The sequence below is a fragment of the Myotis nattereri genome (assembly GCF_964212035.1).
Source record: "Myotis nattereri genome assembly, chromosome: 11".
Taxonomy (NCBI): domain Eukaryota; kingdom Metazoa; phylum Chordata; class Mammalia; order Chiroptera; family Vespertilionidae; genus Myotis; species Myotis nattereri.
The window spans coordinates 55,867,846-55,891,733 of NC_138086.1; the positions used below are offsets into that span (position 1 = coordinate 55,867,846).

The 23,888-nt window shown below is 35.2% G+C and overlaps 1 protein-coding gene across 3 annotated transcripts in view; it reads right to left on the minus strand.

The window, feature by feature from the left end:
• Positions 1-23,888, minus strand: part of SNX13 (sorting nexin 13) — a 102,172-nt gene that overhangs the window by 16,024 nt on the left and 62,260 nt on the right. The window contains exons 14-20 of one of the 3 annotated variants that reach the window (XM_081101884.1): positions 21,566-21,670; positions 20,288-20,420; positions 15,433-15,470; positions 11,677-11,746; positions 7,495-7,667; positions 2,982-3,089; positions 2,437-2,547 (exon numbers count right to left, since the gene is read on the minus strand). In XM_081101884.1, the coding sequence (XP_080958010.1) occupies positions 2,437-2,547; positions 2,982-3,089; positions 7,495-7,667; positions 11,677-11,746; positions 15,433-15,470; positions 20,288-20,420; positions 21,566-21,670 (738 nt within the window). The remainder of the gene's footprint in view (positions 1-2,436; positions 2,548-2,981; positions 3,090-7,494; positions 7,668-11,676; positions 11,747-15,432; positions 15,471-20,287; positions 20,421-21,565; positions 21,671-23,888) is intronic. The other 2 variants (XM_081101885.1, XR_013996567.1) reach the window with 2 other exon arrangements.

Here is a 23,888-nt window from a genome sequence, read left to right on the forward strand (position 1 = left end):
AAAATCAGACATGTGACCTAACCTCCTGATTCATAGGTTGATGCTCAACCACTGAGGCACACCAGACGGGTGCCCCTAATTCTTGATAGGCATAAAAATTATTCTGACAATCTAAAGGACATCAAAATGACCCTGGTAATTACTGCAATGATTTATTATTTTTATAAGTATGTGTTGTGGATTTCCAAAAATGAATCAGAAGGATCTTTAGATTGCAGTGGTAATATTTTTTAAACTGATATATAACTGCTTGGATATATAAAAACAGTTTGTTAGTAAAAAGAAATTATATACATTTAATATAATGATTCTTTTATTTCAAAAAGCTGTTATCAACTTAGCATCCTAAAATTGATGCAATCCTTTAAAAAAAAATTTATTGATTGATTTTTAGAGAGAGAGAGAGAGGAAGGGAGAAAGAAACATTGTTTTGTTGTTTCGCTTAATTATGCATTCACTGAGTCTTGTATGTGCTCTGACCAGGGATCAAACCCGCAACCTTGGCATATCATGACAATGCTCTAACCAACTGAGCTACCTGGCCAGAGCTTAAACTGATACAATTTTATGAGAGAGAAAGTAAGGTAAACATGAAAAAGATGAAGTACATGAATGAATCTCTATTGATAATAAAACCACTTAAGAGTTGGAATTTAAACTCAATCACTTCAATCATGAAATACAAAGATAAGACCACCCCGTGTTTTTCCTAACATAAGGTACATGACCGGGAAGTTATTATTAAAGCAATATCTTTTGTTCACTAGATCCCACATAAAAATGGGTTATTTCACTTAGCATAATACTCTCCAGGTCCATCCATGCTGTTGCAAAAAGTAAGATTTCCTTCTTATTACTACAGTGTAGTATTCCATTGTGTAAATGTACCACAGCTTTATATCCACTCATCTAACTCAGCGATTTTCAACCTTTTTCATCTCATGGCTCACATAAACTATCATAATAGGTAGAATTTTGATTCATTCACACTGGACGGCTAGTCTTTTTTTTTTAAATCTGGCAATTTAAGGGAAAAGAGGTAAGTGCCCCTAACTAAATAGTCAGGTGTTGCATGTTTTAAAATTCTTTGGCATACCTGTGTGCTGTGGCACACTGTTGAAAATCACTGATCTGATGGGCACAGCATGTGGGCTTGCTTCCAAATCTTGGCTATTGTAAATAATACTGCAATGAACATAGGGATGCATATACTTTCTTTTGAATTAGTGTTTCAGTTTTCTTCGGATATATACCCAGAAATAGAATCACTGGGTCATAAGGCAGTTCCATCTTTAATTTTTTGAGGTAATCCTTAATGTTTTGAAAGTTAGTATTTTCAATAGGCAGGGCAGAGGGAGTGGCAAGGAAGTCTTTTTTTCTTGTGAATTTTCATTTTCATATAATTTCACACTTCTAAAAAGTAGCAAAAAATAATACACAGAGTTCCTTCGCCAAGCTTCCCCAACTGCTGTTATTGCTTTTGCTACTACTAAGACCCAACATTTATTCAGGTTAGTTATTTGCCAGGCACTGTAATTACTACACAGATTATCTCATCTGATTCACATAATGCTCTAAAGTGAAGATTAACATCTTCATTTTTGAGAAAAATAAAAGACCAAAAAGGTTAAGCTGCAGGTCACAGCTAGCAAATGGAAGAGCAGGGATTTGAACCAAAGACTATCTGATCCCAAAGTTTGTGTTCTCACCCACTAAGCCAGTGGTTCTCAACCTTCCTAATGCCCGCGACCTTTTAATACAGTTCCTCATGTGTGGTGACCCCCAACCATAAAATTATTTTTGTTGCTACTTCATAACTGTAATTTTGCTACTGTTATGAATCTTAATGTAAATATCTGAAATGCAGGATGTATTTAGGCGACCCCTGTGAAAGAGTCGTTTGACCCCCGAAGGGGTCGCGACCCACAGGTTGAGAACCGCTGCATCTTGCCCAATTTTAGCACTTAATCATTTATTGCTTTAACCTAGTATCTTATTCCAAGTATAGGTCTTGCATCCAAAAATAAATTTTAAATAATAAGGATTTCACTTAAGCATAAAAAACATATCCTATTTAACACTTTTCTTATTCTTACTCCAAGTTAAGACATTTCCTCTTAGTAAGAAACAGTTCCTTCTGAAACTAATGAAAAGCTTGTGACCTGTTTTAGGCAAATCTTCATCAATGCATCATTTCTAAGTTTTTCCCCCCTTTCTTTGAAGCTACTGCTGGCTTTAATCCACATGTAAAGATAGGACTTTATGCTTATTAGGTACACCTACTGATAGGCTTAGTAAAGCACAGAAGATAAACATGCCATTTTACATTTAATAACATTTTCTAGTTTTAAAACATAAGTATAAATTTATTTCCTTACATTGAAAATAAAGTATGAAAATAGATCTGTAAGAAAATCAATGCAATAGTCTGCTTACCTTGCGAGCAAAATCCCCCTTCCCTTTACTGTAGGCTTTATTCTCAAGGAAATCATACACATAGTGAGCCAAAACTGGGGATGCTTTCATCATTTCAGGAGTTAATAGTAACTAACAGAAAAAAAGGGTAAAAATTTTAATTTTACATTTAAAAAACAATTATGCAGTTAAAGTCATCAATAATTCTATGATTATTAACATTAGGATATATACTATTCTCTCCATCTGCTATTTTGACTTTCAGTGCATCTAATATGAAAGTTGACCAAATATATTTACTATTCCATTTTCAGGTTTTACAGATAACCCTAAAATTCACATTAGTAAATTATTATGTTATTCACGTACTAATTTCAAATTTAACATTAATAAAAGTACACTAAAAAATCCAGGCAAAAACTTTTAAATACTGTTTTCACCAACAATATTTCATGATATAACCTATCACTCTAGCTTAATTCCTTCAATGAAACACGTTTTGACATACTGAGTTCATTAGCTATATTAAAATGAAAATCTATGGGCAAAAATAAACATACACTTACCTGCAAATATGCATTAAGATCCTTTTTTCTCTTTTCTAAAAAATCCCTATCCATATTATTAAAAGTCTTTTTCCCAGGAAGCTTCAAAATACTTGACAGATTTTCAAACTGGAAGATAAAATACATTCAGTAATCTTAATTTTTTAATAAAAGAGAAAAGAATTTTCCTAGTAACAATTTCTCTATATATTAAAAACATCTTGAAACAGATCATTTTGCAATGTATTTTATTAAGCAAAAATCAGAAAATAGAAAATTATTTTCCAAATATGTCCAAATCACAGTTCTTTTTTAAATTTATTTTAGTTTTCTCATCACCATTTATCCCCTCTATGCCTTTTTCCACCTCCATCCATCCCCTATCACCCCCACAACCATCACACTGTTGTTGTCCATGAGTTCCCTCTTTTTTTTCTTTTTTGCTCAATCCCTCCACTCTCCCATCCCACCCCCATCTGCCTGGTCTCTAGTATGAGTCTGTCTCCATTTTGCTTGGAAATTTCTTAAATTCCACATATGAGTGAAATCATATGGTACTTGTCTTTCTCTGACTGGCCTATTTCACTTAGCATAATGTCCTCCAGGTCCATCCACGCTGTTGCAAAGGCAAACCACAGTTCTAATGTTATATATTACAAAGTAATTTCAATAAAGAATGACAAACATGGACAGCTGATGAAGATGGGCAATATTCACATGGGGTGTCATTTTAATACTTTCTCTAATTTTGAGATTGTTCAAATTTTTTATAATAAAAAGTTTTAAAAATATTATCTATAATAATCCTTTGACTTGTAAATAAAGTATTAGCAAATAAGTTTTTAGTGATCAAAGTTATGTGTTTCTGGCTTGTTAAAAAATCTTATAAAGAAATATTTTTATATTGATGACTTCAAATAAATTAAGTCTTGTAATGGCTAATTATTAAGAGGAGAAAAGGAAATTTTTAAATATTGCTTACAGCTATATTACAATTCTGTATATACACAGCTGGAGCACTACACTGATACTTTCCCTCCAACCACATGAAAAGTAAAGTGCTAGACTACTTAACATGTGGGTGCACCTTCAAAGCCCCAGCTACGCAGTACGCTGCTGTGCCTCACTGAAGCAGTTTTAACCACACTAGCTACTAACAAACATTTTAAGATGGAAGTCATTTAGCTAGTGATTGTGCCCGGCCAACAGCCTAGCATCTGAAACTTCAAGCAGCCTCATTGCTTTTCCCATGTGATACATATTCTGAAGTGAAACCATTTTCTAAAACCATTCTATGTTCAAAAACCCATTCATTTCTGGAGCAGAGATTAAAGAGAAGAGGAATGAAAAGGTGTAGGATAATTTTCATCCACAAACTGGAAGATTCTGATAAATTATTAAATGGAATGGCAAATCAGATGGTTGCTTGGAGCTATAATGTGAACAAGTTGATTGTATGTTACACATGAAAGTTAAAAGCAGTTATTTTGCCCCAGGCAAGGTAGGGGGGAAAGTGGAGAGGCAATTTACAGGGGAGAAGTTATGCTGTAGTAATATTCATGAATTTGGCGATTCACAAAACTATTAGAATATGTCCTTCTTGGATATCAAATGGCCAATGGATTAAATTTTTTAATCACACCTAATAGAAGTAAATCAAAGTTTTCAAGGAGTCCTAAAATATTTCATTTCCTGGAATATTACCTACATTATCTTAAACTATGGACTCAATTTTACAGAACACAGTTTACTCTGGCATTACCAATATGGTATGGACTGAACTGTAGTTCCCCAACATGAAGCCCTAACCTCCAGGTCAGAATGTGACTATGTGTGAAGAAAGAGCCTTTAGAGAGGTGATAAAATTAAAACAAGTTATTAGGGCGGGCAGGTCCTTATCTAATCTGGCTGTTGTGCTTCTAAGAGGATGAAATTTGGACCTACAAAATGCCACCAGGAATGAGAGCCCACAAAGAAGAGGCCATGTGAGGACACAATGAGAAGGGCAGTCACTGAAAGCCAAAAAGAGGCGCCTCAGGGATAAATAAGCCCAAAACTGAGATCTGGCCTTCCATGAGAAAGTAAGTGTCTGTTGTTTAAGCCACCCATATTGTAGTATTTCATTAGGATGAAATACACCACGGGAATATAACAGTATCCAAGAAAACAATTTATTTCAGAAACTTTAAAATATTAAACATTATTAATAAAAAGAAAAAAAATAAATGTTACAATAACAGTTATTTTCTCAAAGTCTAAATTATCAAACTCTTTTTAAAATTATCTGTCTGGAACAGAGGCACTGATGATTAATAGCTTTTTAAAGTATTATTATTATAAAAGGAAAAAATGGGAAAATTTTATACTTCATATTGACTTATTATAAACTTGGTATTTGAAAAATTATTTATAAGTACAAGGTGGGCCATTCCTGAAAAGTAATATAATTCTATGCCAGAAATTCATAAAATATTTTTAAAGGCATGTAAAAGAAATTGGAAATTTACCTAAAGAACTCACAATAATAAAAAGTATTATAATGCTCACAAAAAACTCAAATACTATATGTAAATCATAGACATTCCAAAATCAAAGATTTTATTTTTCTACATCGAATATGTCATGTTTAGATTCCAGACACATTACTGGAAAATTTAAAAAACATTCTTGAAATTTTATATCAGGATTCAAAATGTGTTTATATCCAGGCACAAAAATACATTCACTCAGTTACTTTAATGCACACTTAATATCTTTTAAATCACTACTTTTATCTGTACTTAGTTACAGCTCACCCAGTGAAAAAGACATGCATAGTATCTACTGGAATATAAACTCCTAGAGGCAAGGACCTGTCTTGTTCACAATTATATTTGCAGCATTGAGAACTGCGCCAGGCATATAAGAAAAGTTCAATAAATATTTGTTAAATAAATGAATGGGGAGTTCAGCCCATTTCTAAAATAATATGACATTTAACATTTTAATTATTTCCTTTTATTTTTATACATCTTTATTCATAAAGATGTACTCAACATGAACAGAAAAAGTAAACATGTCCTAAGTTATTAATTTCATCTAAATACATTCAAAATAGTCTTTTTAATATGGGCTTCTGGAGTCAACACTAACCTGTTTTTAATCATTTTTAAAGTTATTAGTAGTTTATCTCACTCTCATTAAAAAAATATTTTAATGAGGTTACCAATGCCAACCATTTTCCCTCTACTCTCTTAAATGAAAACGGCATTTTCTGATTACTAAACTAGTACAATGCCATTTCAAAGCTTTAGTCCACCCAATCAAATGTCACCATTAATCAGTATAATTTGTATTGGCTTAATACTAGTTGTATATTTATAAGCCTTGAATGAAATCAAAGACTCTCAAGAGTTAAAATAAATTTCATAGATAACCTACTCCATCCATCTGGTGACAGTTTATTTTCTTCTAAATTAAGGATAAGAAAAAAATATTTAATAAAAAGTAGAACAGAAATAATTTGTTATCTTTAAGAGTCCTTATATTTCCATAAAACAAGAGGGTTGTATTTAATACAAATTTGGTTAATGTTAAATTTAATTTAGGTTATGGTTCTTAAAATAATGTATTGGATCAAAGATTTAACTGTTAAACTATTAAAATAAGGATGTCATCTAAAATGATTATAGCTGCCCTAGCCGGTTTGGCTCGGTGGATAGAGCGTCAACCTGCGGACTGAAGGATCCCAGGTTCGATTCCGGTCAAGGGCATGTACCTTAGTTGCAGGCACATCCCCAGTAGGGGGTGTGCAGGAGGCAGCTGATCGACATTTCTCTCTCACACCGATGTTTCTAACTCTCTATCTCTCTCCCTTCCTCTCTGTAAAAAATCAATAAAATATATTTTAAAAAATAAAATAGCTGAAACCGGTTTGGCTCAGTGGATAGAGCGTCAGCCTGCAGACTGAAAGGTCCCGGGTTCGATTCCGGTCAAGGGCATGTACCTGGGTTGCGGGCACATCCCCAGTAGGAGATGTGCAGTAGGCAGCTGATCGATGTTTCTCTCTCATCGATGTTTCTAACTCTCTCTCTCCCTTCCTCTCTGTAAAAAATATATTAAAAAAAAAAAGATTAAAGGTGTGTGAAAAGCGATTTAAAAAATAAAATAAAATGACTATAGCTTTGAAAATTAAAAAATACTCTATAGTGATCTCCTTCCTTACTTTAAACCAAATACCTCTGATAAGTGCGCGCACATACACACACACACACACACACACACATACACACGACTCAAAATGAGAAATATACACTCATTTTAATTTCCCAAGGTATACCATGAATATTTTGTCTAGTCAACAGTGGCTATAATTAAAGTCTGATTTATTGGTTAAATGTTCAAAATCATTCTAACGTTTATACTGATTATACACAAATTCTCACTGTGTTTTCTTTCATTGGCTTTGGTCAATACCTTAACATCCTCAGAACTATTTAGAATTAAACATTGACTCAGGAAACAATTTAAAGCACACACTTTAAAACCTCATTACCTGTTCAGTGATTCTCATGTGGAAGTCATGGAAGTCACTGTAACGACGATAGGTTTTCCACATCTCCTCACTGTTTAGATTGCGTCGGTGCACAGTGATGGCATACAATGCATATGTCTTGCCATGATCATTACAAACGCCTGCCACAGCATATGGGTCATAGTCAGCATATACTAGTCATTTAAAACAAAATGAAGAGGAACAAAAGACACAAAAAAAGGAGGAAGATGAAGAACAAAAACAAAAAGGACAACATGAAATGAAGAATTTGAAATGACAGACTGAGACAAAAGGATGTCACCAGGGGATAAAATAGAATCCCATCATCTGTACTCGCACCCATAAGGTATTATATATGACTAGAGGCCCGGTGCACGATATTTGTGCACAAGTGGGGTCCCTAGGCCTGGCTGGTGATCAGGGCCTAGCAGGGCCATCTCTCCCAGTCCGATCGGGGCCGGGCCAGCCAGGGCCTGCTGGCTGTTGGACAGGGCCTGGGGGCCTACCAGCTGCTGGATGGGGCCTGGGGGCCTGCCAGACAGGGCCTGCCAGTTGGAACCTGCTGGATGGGGTGAGGGACTGTGGGAGGTTGGCTGTGGAAGCGCACTGACCACCAGGGGGCAGCTCCAGCATTGAGTGTCTGCCCCCTGGTGGTCAGTGTGCATCATAGCAACTGGTTGACTGGTCGTTCCGGTCGTAATGGTCACTTAAGGCTTTTATATATATAGATGGCTACACTGCAAAACAAGCTACAAGTTTATGATGACATGACCAACCATGACCAACCACACAACCAACCATACAGTAATGTCTACTTTGAACAATCTCCCCAAGGACTTTTACCTATATTATAGTTAGGATACCACAATACAACTTCACAGCATAGCATTAGAGCCTGAAATTTAATAGAGGAAAAAATAACAGAAACAAAATAATAACCTTTTGTACTAGCCTTCACTATTTAGTTATATGTCAATTAAAATCTCCTCAGCTAAACAGAAAGCAAAAGCAATGGAATAAGACTTATCTGCTATTTTGGCAACTCATTTCTAATCAACAATTCACAAGTGTAGTTATTTTGGAGACTTTTTAAAGGCATTTTCCTACTAATTTCCCACAAACTATCCAAGTCCAGCAGTCTTTAAAATCAAAACCTGTTCACATTTTGTACTAATCTTATGAAAAGAGATGCCCTTTCAATCCTTTTCTTTGTATTTCCTAGTTTCCACTTTCTTATTTCTCTGCATTATATGCTCTTCTAGATTATTTCTTGAGGTCTCCAAAAAGTTTACTGAGTCTCTCCTCATCTGTATTTAGTCTTATTCCACCATTGACCTTAATTCCAATCACTATATTTTAATTTCTATAATTTACTTGGTTCTTATTTCATCGTGTTGTATTCTTATCTCTACTTATATTTTATACATACTCTCAGGCTAGGAGATGCTGTGGTACACAATCACTTCAGGATAGATGAATCTAGACATACCTATGTTGGGATATAAGATATAATTTGACAAAATATAAAACTGGAGAAAGGCTGGTTATGTTGCTCTCAGGAGCTTAAACTGTAGGTAACACTATATTTCACTGCTCTCCTCTTCCGATCATCCTTCTCTCAGAGACCTATGCATAACAAACTGCTATACACTTTTTCATCATGTGAGAACCGGCCCTCATTCAAGAGAGTTAGCATATAAATAAGGGAATGGCTTTATCTGTTGTGTTTAAGATAGGTTTGGGAAAGGAAAATAGAAAACAGAAGTCAATTAGGCACCAAACCATAACCAGTTAGGAGTTAATAACAGCAAGGAGAATAGCAAGGAATAGAAAAAGAAAGAGAAATGTAAGAAAGCATTCTACAAAAGAATAATCAGATTTAACACAAATTAATAGGCACAGAGATCATGGCCAGGATGTTTGCACCACAGGAAAAACAATGAGGTTATTATAAAATGAGGTTCAGCACAGAAGACAGAAGGTAATTTGGTTTTAAAGAAGATAAATGAGGTTACATATATTGATTTTGGGATGATGGTAAGATATAACAGTGGAAATAGGTTTTGTTTTCATTAGGACCATGTTACTCATAGCAGGAGATGTGAAAACTGTTATAAATCTATAGCGAGATAAAAATGTAGGACCAGAATATAAATCAATCTCATCACTAAGCATATTGCTTAATTTAGCCAATATTTTTTAAAGCAAGATTTTGCAATGAAGGAAGCAGTAAGCAATTGTCTATGGACCACTCTTTGAGTAGCACTACACTATACTATCAGTTCTTCCTATAATAAAGATGTTAAGAGTGTGAAGATCTAGATTCAGAGAGACTCAGGAGGCCAATCTATATATATAAAAGCCCAGCGGCCGGAATGGCAAAACAACCAGAACCACCAGTGGCAGTGCCACGCACTGTGGCAGCCAACCAGCCTGATCCAGGCCCCTATTGTCCACCCCCCCACTCCAGCTGGCCCTGCCCCTGATCTGCCCCAACACCCCGATCAGGGGCGGGGCCGACTGCCAACCACCCCGGGCCCCTCTCCCCGGATGCCCGCAGCCCCTCCCCACCGTCAGCCTGGCCCAATGGGCCCCAATTGGGGTGGGCCGGCCGGACCACACTCAGGCCTCTAGTTGATAGAATAAATATTTATAGAACAAGAACTAATATAAAATCCCCATCAGGTTATTACTATTGTAATGAGTTCATTAGTCTTATAATAACCCTATGAGATAAGCATACTAATAATTAGTATTATTATCCTATTTTACATATAAGGAAATTGAAGAACAGAAGTTAAAGAACCCACCCAATTTCACCCAAGTATTAAGTGGCAAGGCTCGGGTTTCAACCCAAGCAATCTGGATAAAACGCAGTGCTCCTAACTACTATGTATGCTGCTTTTTTAGTATTTAAATGTTTGTCTGACAAGAATAACAATTTATTAAAAATGCTTAGCATTGTGCTTCCTACAAGAAGCTAATAAATACTTGCTAAATAAATGGACAATGCAGCTGGAAAATCAGAACTCTCAGAGAAGAGAAAGATCCACAAAAGAAATATGGGCATGAGCATCTTCCTCTAGACATGAAAGCTTAAGGTCTTCAAGAAAGAAGTAAAAGCACAAATACTAAATGTTTGCACTTTAACAAAGGCTTTCATATTTGGAAGACAAGCCAACCAAGAAAATACAGGTTTATAAAATAATTTAAAATTTTAATGAACGAAAAGGTGGGACAACTCTAGCAAAAGCTAGAAAGAAAAGCAACATGGTTTTATTGACAAGGTTTTTATCTAAGACCTTTAAGAGCAAAGTAATGTGTACATCAACTACTTGTAAAAAAAAAAAAAAAAGGAACTGAGACAGAAATTATAGATAAGTTATTACAGAAATTTAGCAGAGAACAGAATGCAAAATGAGATTCCAGCTCCAGTAAAAGCAAAAGAAAACAGATTTTAAAAAAAATGCCAATTATCTTTTAAACTGCACTTATACTATAAATTTCATTTCAGTATCTAAAATGTAAGCATTAAATTGAACTGAGATTTATATCTCAGTATGTCTATACTTTAATATGTAATCTATCATAATACTCCTATATTCTAGGACCAGGGAGAGACCACGTAAGAAAATGACATTATCGACTACTTACTGACTTTATCTAATAACCTAATGGCAATGATGAATATTGATTTTTTTCTCAGTTCACTAACCATATTGCTGACTGAGATACAAAATCTTAGAGGTTTCTCACCTAATCCAAGCATGTCTTGAACTTCTGTAAACTCCTATACCTCTACAAGCTTCATTTATTCAGTTATCTAATTGGCTTTGTATTCATGAAAACAAATTTTGAACTAAAATCTGTCTCCCAAATGACTTAATGAGAATTATGCGGACAAATATCAGCTAGATGCAAATAAAAAGAGAGAAAGATTGGTTCGAGTTTATTAGCAATGACAAAATACTTAGAATTTGAGCTTTTTAAAATGTTAACAGTGACAACCTTACAGAAAGAAAATACCTATATACACAAGTAAGTAAATTTCAAAGAATTTAATGAGGAACATGCTGCAGGGGAAAAACTAACTTAAAAATATGACTATAGAAGAATGGCTTATAAAAATAAATGTGGAAAATAATATAAGGGTAATAATAATCAAATTTTTAAGTTTCTTACCTGTGTCTGAAATGTAAGCATGAAGTTGTATTAAATCATCAGAAGATACACTTGAAAGGTCATCTAAAGACTTGGGGAAGAGGGGGAATCAAGAAAAAAGATTTTAATTTCATAGGAAAAAAGTGTTAAAGAATTCCACATCACATATGCATTACTCACCTTTGCCCCATATAATCTTTATATTATTTGTAAACCCACCCCTTCAACAATAATCCTCACTTTTACACCAACAGGAAAAAGAAAAGCCAAGATTAAGAAACTATAAAACAAAGTAATTTAGAAATACTCTTAATCAAATCAATCAGATTATTTCTTCCTTCATTGCTTGTCCATATGCTAAAATTTGCTACCTGTCTGTTATATTCAATACATGGCAAGAAAAAATGTGGATAAAAATAAGTGGACATATTTTAATTAAATGTTTTGATTTTTTTAAAATGTTGAAATATACTACAGCCAACTCTGTATTATTTAACTGCACTTTTGTTAATTTAAAAATAATTTTAGTTAATTTAGATTCTTTATAAAATAAAATAAAGGCACCTACGTCACAGGATTATGTGAGGATTAAATGAGAAGACATGTAAAACATTTAGAAGACTGCCTAACCCAAAAAATGTTAACTATTATTAAGATTATGTATTAAATGGACTGAATCCATAGCCCAAGATGGATTTTAAATAATTAATTTTCAAAATTAATTTCACAAACAAAAATTATTACTAATTGATCGAGATCTTTTATAACTATGGCTTTTGGGTCTAAATTTAAAATTATATATATATTCATAGTCTCCACACATACAGAGAAAAGAAAATAAACATATAATGAAGACAGACTGTACAGAAAAGAGTTAATAGAGCAGGGTTGAAACTGCGTGAGACTGCTTGCAATCTTGGCCCTTGGATGGCATCTGGGAATTTGATTTAGGGAAGGTTCCTGCCATTCCCTAACTGCTGAGAGTGGCTCACACTACACGAGTTGTTTATACAAGGATGTGCTTTATCTTGAACACCTGCTTTCCTTCTGGAAATCTGGAATTTTGGCATATGCTAGGCAGAGTGTGTGTATATGACCTGCCTCCAATAAAAACCCTAGGCACTTAGTTTGGTAGCTTTCCTAGTGGCAGCATTTCACCTGTGCTGTAACATTCATCATGGGGGAATTAAGTTTGTGCCATGGGATTTCCATGGGAAAGGATTCTTGGAAATTTGTGCCAGGTTTACTCTAGGCTTAACTCCATGCAGCTTTTCCCTTGGCTGATTTTGGGTTATATCATTTCACTACAGGCAGTCCTCGGGTTACGTCAGACTTGACGTATGTCGCTCCGTGGTTACGTTGCCATCTCCCATTTATTTATATAAAAAAAGTTCCGTCATTTTGACGTATGTACATATGTGCTTTATATTTTTTATTATTTATTTACCACAAGTAAAGGTCAAGAATTGTTATCTTTCTTTTAAATTTTTTTTTACTGTTTCACTTCATTACTGCTGTGTATGTGCTCCATGTGAGTGAGGTAGGTGCTTATGTAGGTGGGTTCCAACTTACGGAGAAAATCGCCTTACGCCACGCCGTAGGAATGGATCTCCCACGTAACCCAAGGACCTACTGTCATAAATCCTAGCCATGAGTATGACTATGTCATGGTCTGTGACACCTCTTAGTAAATCACTGATCATAGAAGTGGTGCTGGGGACCTCTGACACACAAACATATGGTTGTGACATATTTTACACTTCAATAACCAAATGAACTGAATGAACTTTGAAGTCCTAATGTGATATTACCAATTATTAGTAAAAGAGTCACCTAAATAATTAGAATGTGCCATATCGATGACATAAAACCATTTAAATTAAGGCAATTGCACTCTTAGACAGCCAAAGTGTATCTACTAAAGACCGATCATTAAGAGAGGCAAATGTGATAAATCCATACAGATATCACTGCACTCCCCTGGTCAAGTCAAGTGGGAGGATCATCAAATTAAATCAGGTCTAGTCCAGCTTCACCACTGATACCATAAGAGACTTTAGCCATATCACCTAGTCTCTCCCGAATCTACTTTTCCCAATAATATAATGCCAGCTCTAAACTCTGTCAGGATAGAACAGTGGTCAGCAAACACATTAGTCAACAGAGCCAAATATCAACAGTGCAACGACTGAAATTTCTTTTGAGAGCCACATTTTTTAAACTTAAACTATATAGGTAGGTACACTGTTACTAACTTAATTAGAGTACTCCTAAGTCTTAGGAAGAGCCACACTCAAGGGGCCAAAGAGCTGCATGTGGCTCGCGAGCTGCAGTTTGCCGACCACTAGGATAGAATATGAATGAAAATACTTTAAAAAGAAATAGAATTTATTTTTAAGTGCTCATATGACCTATAATAAAATATTGCAGTAGAAATAGCACAATCTTTGCTTTAATATTACCCTTATATGAAAAAGAAAAGACGCAGAGGAAACAGAGTATTCTACAAAATTTAGATTATCTATGCTATCTTCAAATTACAAACCAGCACAGGGAACATAAAACTGGCTGGTGTGGCTCAGGGAATAGAGTGTTGTCCTGCACACCTAAGGGTCCCAGTTCAACTCCTGGTCAAAGGCACATATCTGGGTTGCAGGTTCCATCCCCAACCTGGTCCATGCATGTACAGAAGGCAACCAATCCATGTGTCTCTCTCACATCGATGCTTCTCTCTCTCTCTCCCCCTCCCTCCCTCCCTTCCACTCTCTAAAACCAACCAAAGGTTTTGTTATATTGGAAACTTATTCTATATAATGAAAATTTTGCTAACATTTTCTTCTTGCTCTAGGAGCTATTCTTTTTTGTTATAAAGCTATAGAATATAACAAGTAAATGATAATGATACTAAATGATTTAGGAAAACATTTTCAATGTTACAAAATATCTGACATAACGCTCTGGCTGATTTGTTGCAATATTTTGTTGAAGGTTATACTTTGTATGGTAATAGAGAAGTTACTCAGTGAGGTTATTTTAGAAATACGTGTATAGTATAGAAAACAACATAAGATAATGGACCTCTATACCACTTAACTATTGCAAAAAGTCTGAGAGAAAGTTATGTAGGTGGAAGGAAAAACCAAGCAATCTCCCAGGACACCCTGCAAACTCTGGACTGAAACTTTAGAGAACACTGATATTTCTTCCTACTAGCATTTTATGAATTAAGTTATTCAATGGAAATACTATAAAAGTACTGAAATGTTCATTACTTCACAGCTCACCTTGTATAACTTGAAACATCAATGAGAGCTCATATGCTAAAAACCTGTCATTCTTAAACCTATAATCATAGAATACTTCCCTAATTCACTATAAAACTCTTTACAATTAAAAAAATTTACAACCACCTGAATCTATTATAGTGTAGACTTTAAGAAATATCTAGAAGTTTTCAGGTATCCCAACTAGTTTTATATTTCTTTTCTAAATACAAAAAAAGAAAACTAATTCCAATGTAAATTATTTATGTCACAAATTTACTACCTATCATTGTACTAAGTAGAGTAATTTAGAAATACTAAATGAAAATGTTTCATTTTCAAATTCTAATTCACAGATGTCTTATATCTGAATTTAACATTTCTTTAAAAGTACAATTTCCTATTAACACTAATGGATGATTTGGAGGCTTCTAAATATATTATTCATTTTCATGTTAAAGCTCATATTATTTTCAAGCCACTTTAATAATTAAGTACCCATAACAGTACGTACCAAATTTATGCTTCCTGTAGGGGACCCATTGAAAGATTCTGTGGGAAAGAAAATTCAACTTAGTATAGAGTAAAAGACTTTTGAAACGGTTGCTTTATCTAAGGTTCAAACACCAAGAATGAAAGTTAGCCAAGCCAAAGACATAACAGAAGATAAAAGAAAACTGTCATATACTACTCCCATACACCTGTTCCTCTAAGCCCTATGGTTTTCCCAGCCAGGAATTTCAGTGAATATATATATATATATATATATACTAGAGGCCGGTGTATGAAATTCGTGCATGGTGGTGGGGGTGGGGGTATCCCCTCACCCCAGCCTGCACGCTCTCTGATCCTGGACACCTTGGGGGATGTCCGACTGCCAGCAGTCGGACAGCCTTCTCACAATCCTGGATCGCTGGCTCCTAATTGCTCACCTGCTTGCCTGCCTGGCCGCCCCTAATTGCCTTGATGTGCTGGCCTTATTGCCCCTAACTACCCACCCCCACCCCCCGCTGGCCTGATTGGTCCTAACTGCCCCCCGCTGCCGGCCATGTCGCCCCCAACTGCCCACTCCCTGCCGGTCCGGTCGCTCCTACTAACTGCCCCCCCACCCCGCCGGCCTGGTCACCCCTCATGGCCCCCCCCACTGGTCAATTTTAAAATCAGACTTGTTAGTGACATCTCTGGTTTTGTCAAGAAAATTATGGTAACTTAAATTTGTAGATATTCCAGCACATATGGAAGAAATTCCAATATCAACATATAGGGCTGCCACTCAGACACATGAGAGATAAACGCTGCGACACTTGAGATTTCTTTTGTTCACTGTGACACTTAAAATTTGTTTGTGTTATCTACACTAATAAAAAAGAAAGATGGCCCTGGCTGGTTTGGCTCAGTGGATAGAGCGTCAGCCTGCGGACTCAAGGGTCCCGGCTTCGATTCTGGTCAAGGGCATGTACCTTGGTTGCGGGCACATCCCCAGTGGGGAGTGTGCAGGAGGCAGCTGATCGATGTTTCTCTCTCACAGATGTTTCTAACTCTCTATCCCTCTCCCTTCCTCTCTGTAAAAAATCAATAAAATATATTTTTTTAAAAAAAGATGTAAATTGACCATACCTTTGAGACGCCCACCAGCTATTCAGGAGTGGGTATGTGAATTAACCCAACAAAGATGGCGGGTTAATTTGCATACGCAGTGCCAAGCGGCTGGGGCGGGACACTTGCGTCGTCACCATGGCAACAACGCAGGCGTTCAGCACCAGCCACTCTGGGCCTCTGGGCAGTGTGGGAAGGTGGAAAGGTGGCTCCGGCTGGAGCAAAGGCGGTGCCGGCAGCCAGGGGAAGGAAGGCCCATTCTTGCACGAATCTTCGTGCATCAGGCCTCTAGTCATGAATTAAATGCCTAAAATGGTAAATAGGGTGTGCATTCTTCTTTGGAGCATCAACAAAATTTAGTGTTTTCGAGGCTTTCTGTGTTGATGGTTTATTTTTATTTCGAGCTCACTTTTGTTGATATTTCCGTAGAACTGAAAATTATTATTTTGTTACTGAATTTATCGCTGTAATATATCATACTGTGCAAATAAAATTCAATCCCCATAAATGGCATCAGATGAAGAAATAATTGAACCAAGCACCTCACACAAAAAAAATGCCATCCTTTATTCAACTCCAGAGTTAGATGATTTTTTTAAAATTAAATTCAAAATATCATGGTGTGTGGGTATGGTTTCGTTTTGGATACGTGGCAGTTAACAGGCTAATGTCTTTTGCCTCAGGCTTTATCTACATCTCAGCAAATTAAGTTACCAAGTAAATATATGATAAAGCAATATTCATTTATAGTTTAAAGTTAATATGTATGGTTTCTAGCACTTAAGAGAGTATGAATTTAGATCTCTAAAGAGAGCTTAAAATAAAATTTCTATTAATTTGAGACAAGTAGCCAAAATTTCAGAATGTATAATATACACCAAATGTGAGTGCACTTAAATTTAAAGTCAGGAAATAACTTTGAAACAAAAAATTGGGGAAGGCCTATTTTTTATTAAATAATCTTATAAAGACAAGAAAAGATAAGCATTATTATTTGAAAAAGTTGCAACTGCCTAAAACCTAAACACTGACAAGGACAATACACCTAACATTCATTCATTCATTCATTCATTCAAATCCCCACCCCAGGATATGTTTATTTTAGAGAGGGTGGAAGGATAGAGAAAAGAAACATTAATGTGAGAAACATCAATCAGTTACCCCACTGTGTACAAGTCTAGACCAGGGATGGAACCCAAAACCTGTGTATGTGCCCTGACCAGGAATTGAACCTGCAACCAACTGAGCCACACCAGCCAGGGTCTGACAGCTATTTTTATAATAGTTTGTATTGTACACACTATTCCACATGATTTTTTCAAATGATTTCAAAAGAAAAGGGAGGGGCAATTTATTTGTGATAAAATATATAAAAGCTCATTAATTAGAACATGGAATGTTAAAAAGCAATGTCTAGAAAGACAAAAGATACATATGTATGCAATTCCAACTACAATCAATGATTCCAATGCAAGGGATTACTCAATAACTGATGTATAAGAGAAGTACGTTTACTTCAGGTCAAAACCAGTTGCAGAAAAACTTTTTAAAAATACACTTTATGTTTTAAGTAAATATAAGGTTTTGAAGAAGTTTCAAATGGCTTATAAATTTTTTTCTGTTAGTTGCATAAAAGAGGATAGACTGGTTATAAAAGATCTACATGGAAGCTAAAAGTCAAGATGACTTTGAAAGAGTTCTTACACTACAGCATCAAAAACTACTCCCATAGGATATATTGTTACTATCATCATTTTAAATGATAGCATTATGATAGAGGTTATCTCCCTTCATTCTGAGTAATATAACAAATACATTTCACAACACTGAGAAATTTCTAAAGTCCATAAAATTAAAATACTTATAGCAATCGTTCTGGAAGCAGAGTTGCTACTGCACATTTCACAGCGGCTCTATAAGACTTTCCAACACACACTACATACAGATATATCACACAGTAAACCTGAGGTAAACTGAATTTTACTATTCAGCTCCCATAGAAGTACTCCTTAAAAAAAACCTTTCTGGCTCTAGCCAGCGTGGCGCCATGGTTAGAGTGTCAGCCTGCTCTCCCCAGAGGGTCGTGGGTTCGATTCCTGGTCAAGGGTGTATACCTGGATTGTAGGTTTGATACCCGTCCCCAGTCAGAGTGTGTGGGAGGCAACCAATTGATGTGTCTCTCTCACATCAATGTTTCTATCTCTTCTCCCCAAACCCTCTTTACTCTGATTAAAAAAAAAAAATCAATGAAAATATCCTCATTCCTTGGGTGAGAAAAAAAAGAAAAAAAACTTCCTTAATTATGCAATAAAATTCAGTTAAATATTATTCTAATTTTACAAATAAGACAAAAAAGAGTAGCAAATTAAAAACCCAAGATATCAGGTCAATAATTAAGACAAAAGGTATTAAAACTCAAATGCAAACATCTGTAAATAGATTTCTTAGATTACTTGAAAAGTAAAATCTCACTAATATAGGACCTCATATGGTCCTATTCATAAACTTATTCATAAGTAAATGATTATAATTAAAGTACTCTCTTAAACTATTACTTAGTCAAATCTTTCCCATTTACTTTTTATTTACATTATTTATTTGCTTAGAACATACTAGAAAGTTTATCAAACCCTAGATATTTAACCAGAGTTTAACAAGAACTTCTGAACGGGATCACAAGTGAAATAAACACTGGGCCTAAGAATCTGGAACCTTGTGCTCTAAGGGCTGCCTCTCCCACTATTAGTAAATAACTGACTATTTACTACCAATAAAAATTGACATGTTTTAATTTATAATTTTCATACATATAATTCCATTTAAATCTGACAATAAGTCAGAGGTAAGACATTTATTATGAGAAAACTATTAATCCAGACTCACCATTTTGAAAAATGAGGCTTAAAGAAATTGTTTAGCCAACATCACACAGGTAATAAGTAGCAGAACAGGAGTAAAATATAACTATTCTGACTCTTACAATCTGCTTTTCTCACTATACCAAGCTGATAGTAACCTCATTTGAAAAAACTGTAAGAATACAATAAATGACTGCTATAGCTTTTCTAGCTTGAACTGTACAGGATTTGGAAAAAACAGTATAATTAAAGAGAGAAAAAAACTATTTTTTTAAAATAAAGTTTTATAGTTTATGGTATACTCTAGAATCATTACTTGTAATTCTCATTTAATCTTCTCACTAATCCTACTGTTACATCTTAGTCATAAATATTATTTATCATAAAAGTATTTGCATGAAAAAACGCAAAAAAATTTTATTTAAGAATTCAAGGCTTCTACAGGTTCACATTTTAATCTACTGTTGTATTTTCAACATTTTAATTTAGTATGGTAACTAAACATTGTCACTCATTTGTAGGTTTTTAAATATATTACAATTTATATTTGGCCTTTAAGAAAATTTATCTTGTCTGAAAGGTCCTTTATTTGGTATGCAGAATATATAGGAATACAGCCATAACCAGTTTGGCTCAGTGGATAGAGCATCAACCTGTGGACTGAAGGGTCCTGGGTTTAATTCCTGTCAAGAGCATGTACCCCAATTGCATGCTTGATCACTGGAACTGGTCGGGGAGCATGCAGGAAGCAATCAATATGTCTCTCTCACATTGATGTTTCCCTCTGTCTGCCGCTCCCCATCCCTTCCACTCTCTCTAAAAGTCAACGGAAACATATCCTCGGGAAAAGATTAACAACACCAAAGAGCATATAGAAATACATCCACATATAAATGTGCAATGTGTGCCACATACCTCCATCACCATCATCTGATCCTCTGAAACTAGGATCTTTTAACATGTCCAGCTCAGCTAACATGCGCACATAAAGTGCATTCTGTCTGAAGGAAGGATAAAATCTTTCATCTCGTAGCATCAATTCATACACCTATTGAATAAATGAAGATATTCAATCATTAACAAAGAAAATGGTCTTGCTGTAATGAATCGCAGGCTCCATATTTACAAGATGTTGTCACAACTAATGATTTCTCTGGTCTATCAGTACTGAAATTGCACTGAAAAGGGTCCCACTACAACATATGTCACATGATAGCAGATTATACATAACTAGAGGCCCGATGCATGAAATTCGTGCAAGGGGCTTGACCCTCGCAGCCCCAGCTTCATCCAGAAGGTCGTCCAGAAGGACGCCCAGTCTAATTAGCATATTACACTTTTATTATTATAGAAGATGTTATAGGAAGTGGTATTCTCTAAGAAACAAGTCCACCCAAAGACTCAAACACATTCAAATAAATGAGTGACATTATTTATTTACATCATCAATTCATGAAATTCTAAGATTGTATATCTGGCTCTGCAGTCAAACCGATATAAAACAGCCTAAAATAAGGATTTCCCGCCAAAACCGGTTTGGCTCAGTGGACAGAGCGTCGGCCTGCGGACTGAAAGGTCCCAGGTTCGATTCCGGTCAAGGGCATGTACCTGGGTTGCGGGCACATCCCCAGTAGGAGATGTGCAGGAGGCAGCTGATCGATGTTTCTCTCTCATCGATGTTTCTAACTCTCTATCTCTCTCCCTTCCTCTCTGTAAAAAAATCAATAAAATATATTTAAAAAAAAAAAAAAAAAAAAAAAAAAAAAAAAGGATTTCCCTCACTTGTTAAATAAATAAATAAACTAGCAAAAGTGGCCCATCTTTTTTGTAATTGAGAAGTATTATTACCATAACTCATTAGTTTCCCCTCTCTCTTTTTTAAATCCTCACCTGAGGACATGGTTAGAGAGAGAAAGGGAGAGACAGAAAGAGAAACATTGATGTGAGAAAGAAACATGGATCGACTGCCTTCAGTGCATGCCCGACCAGGGATTGAACGTACAGTCAGGTACATGCCCTGACCGGGATCAAACAGGCAACTTAAGTACATGAGATGATGCTCCAATCAACTGAGCCACTCCAGCCAAGCAATTTTTTACAATTTTCAGTAAGTTTTTTAAAAACAAATTACATGCATGTGGAAATATACATATTTTTCAAGAAAGATATAATAATAAATGTTGTATAGAATACCTTTCTTTGAATGTCATCAAAGATTTCAGGAGTTGGATCTTCATGATTCAAGGTATCTGCTAATTTCGCTACCAAATAATCATCAACAGTAACCCGTGGAGATGCCTAACACAAAAATTACAGTAATAAGTATCTTTGGAATTTCTAAATACAATTTAAACCTTTGATATTACTCAAAGTAACTGCCAGAAAATGCTTAGTTTGTAAATGATAACTTGATGTTTAAGAAGGCTGATATAAGAGCTAGAATTTCCTCGTCATTGCGTAAAATAGTAGCCTGGTAGACAAACATTTACTCAATCTGCAAAATGGAAATACTACTAAAGTTGTTACAAGGATTAAGAGAGATTTATGTAAACCATACAAACACAATATCTGGCACATAGGAAATACTTTCATTAGGAGATGGTTCTGAACATTCACTAGTCCTGCTGGGTGTGTATTTATTACAACTGCCAAAATAATAAGCCATTTGTTACTTACCACTTAACAATAGAAATGACCCTTTGAATGCCCTTTAAAAGAGACTATCTTTATCCTAAAGTTGGTTTTATAAAACTGCAGCAAAGTTCCATTGTGATATGAGAGGAAATTTATCTGAAAAGTTCATCTGTTCCAACAACTTCCAAAATCTGATGTTCAATGTGAAAAACTACTTTACTGAAAAAAAAAAAAATGCTGAAATCTAGGAATATGGTCATCTTTATGATGTCAACTTCAAAGTTTTAGTTCAGAAAGCTCCAGAGATCAAGTGATCAGGATGGTAACTCATAGAAAACTAGCAAAAGAATGCATAGTTTAAATAATTTCTCCACGCTATCCAATAAAGTATCTAAGGAACAGAATGAATAAATCAAGAAAAGGGATAAAAGAAGAAAAACTATACAGCAGGGTATAATTTTGTAGAAAAAGGGCTATAGGACTTATAATGATCCCTTGTTAATTCAACATTATTGTTAGTAAGTCCAAGCAGGTCATATAGTGATTTTCATTTTTGGGGAGAGAAGGGTGTTTATCTGTTGTTTGTGTGGTGTAGTGTGTGTGTTTATGTTTTCCCCTGAAACAGGAATAGGAGAGCTAAACAACTCCGAGTATGTGACAAAGATTAGAGAGGAACATGATGTTAGTTGGTTCTGTCCTTTCATTTATCCTCTAAGCTCTCTGAACTCAGTTTCTAGAAAATAATAAGAGGCAAATTTAAAAATAACATTTTATATTTATTTAATTTTTCCTATAAACTCTGGTACAGAGAATTGGATTAAGGCTCCCTGGTATAGGGTGACCAACACTTCTGGAGAGCTATCATAGGTCACAACTTACCAGACTGCCCCACTCAGAAAAGTAATATAGAAAAAATAAGTTTACACATTTGTTACTGCCTTAATAATACAAAAGTGATTGTTTTCCAAAATTATCTATTAATCTGTATTCTTTACTTTTCTATTACACAAATGTGGTTAAACTAAATAACAGGACTAGTAAACAATGGCAATTAGTATTAATAGAACTAATAATACAAGTATTATTAAAAATATATAATAAAGTACTTATGTTTCTGTCCTCTGTTACAGCAATTAATTTTAACTTTTTAAGTATTATTTAAATTATAGGTTATATTATTGTATATTCTTAATATACATAAAGATGATGTAAAAATGAGATTATACATATAATAGGATATTATCTATATTTAATTTAAAAAATTACTTTTCTTTTTATTCCATGAACCCATAGGATATTTTTACTTTGTGTGTTTCTCTTTTTAGTAAAACTTCTCTGATCTGCCTACAGCCTTTAGAATATCCTTTTCTTTTACATAGTGGTAAAACAGCACAATCAAAATGTAAAATTCACTTTGATTTTCAGCTCTACTCTTAAGCCTACATCTCACTTATTTCTCTCATCAATTTAACAATTCTATCGTATTGTTCTATCAATTAATGAGAGTGGGTACTGAAGTCTTAAACTATTATTGCTAAATTATCTATTTCTCTTCAATTTTGTAAGGTTGTGTTTTTTTCCCCATGAATGTGGGGGCTTTTTATGTTTCTGATTGTTTTATCACCCTGATCAATTATCCCTTTTATTAGAAAACTAGTGACCCAGTGCACAGATTTGTGCACATTGAAAGGAAATTACTTAAAAGGTGGCCGGCAGGGCGGGACTAGGTGAGATGGGCCGGACACATCCTGGAGGTAACCTCCCTCTATCCCTGCCCAGCCGGCCGCATCTGGGGTGGTGCTGTGGCTCGAAGGGCATCTGCGAAGTGAAGTTCCCTCTGACAGGTGGGGTCCCTCGGCTTAGCCTGTAAGGATTGGGCCGA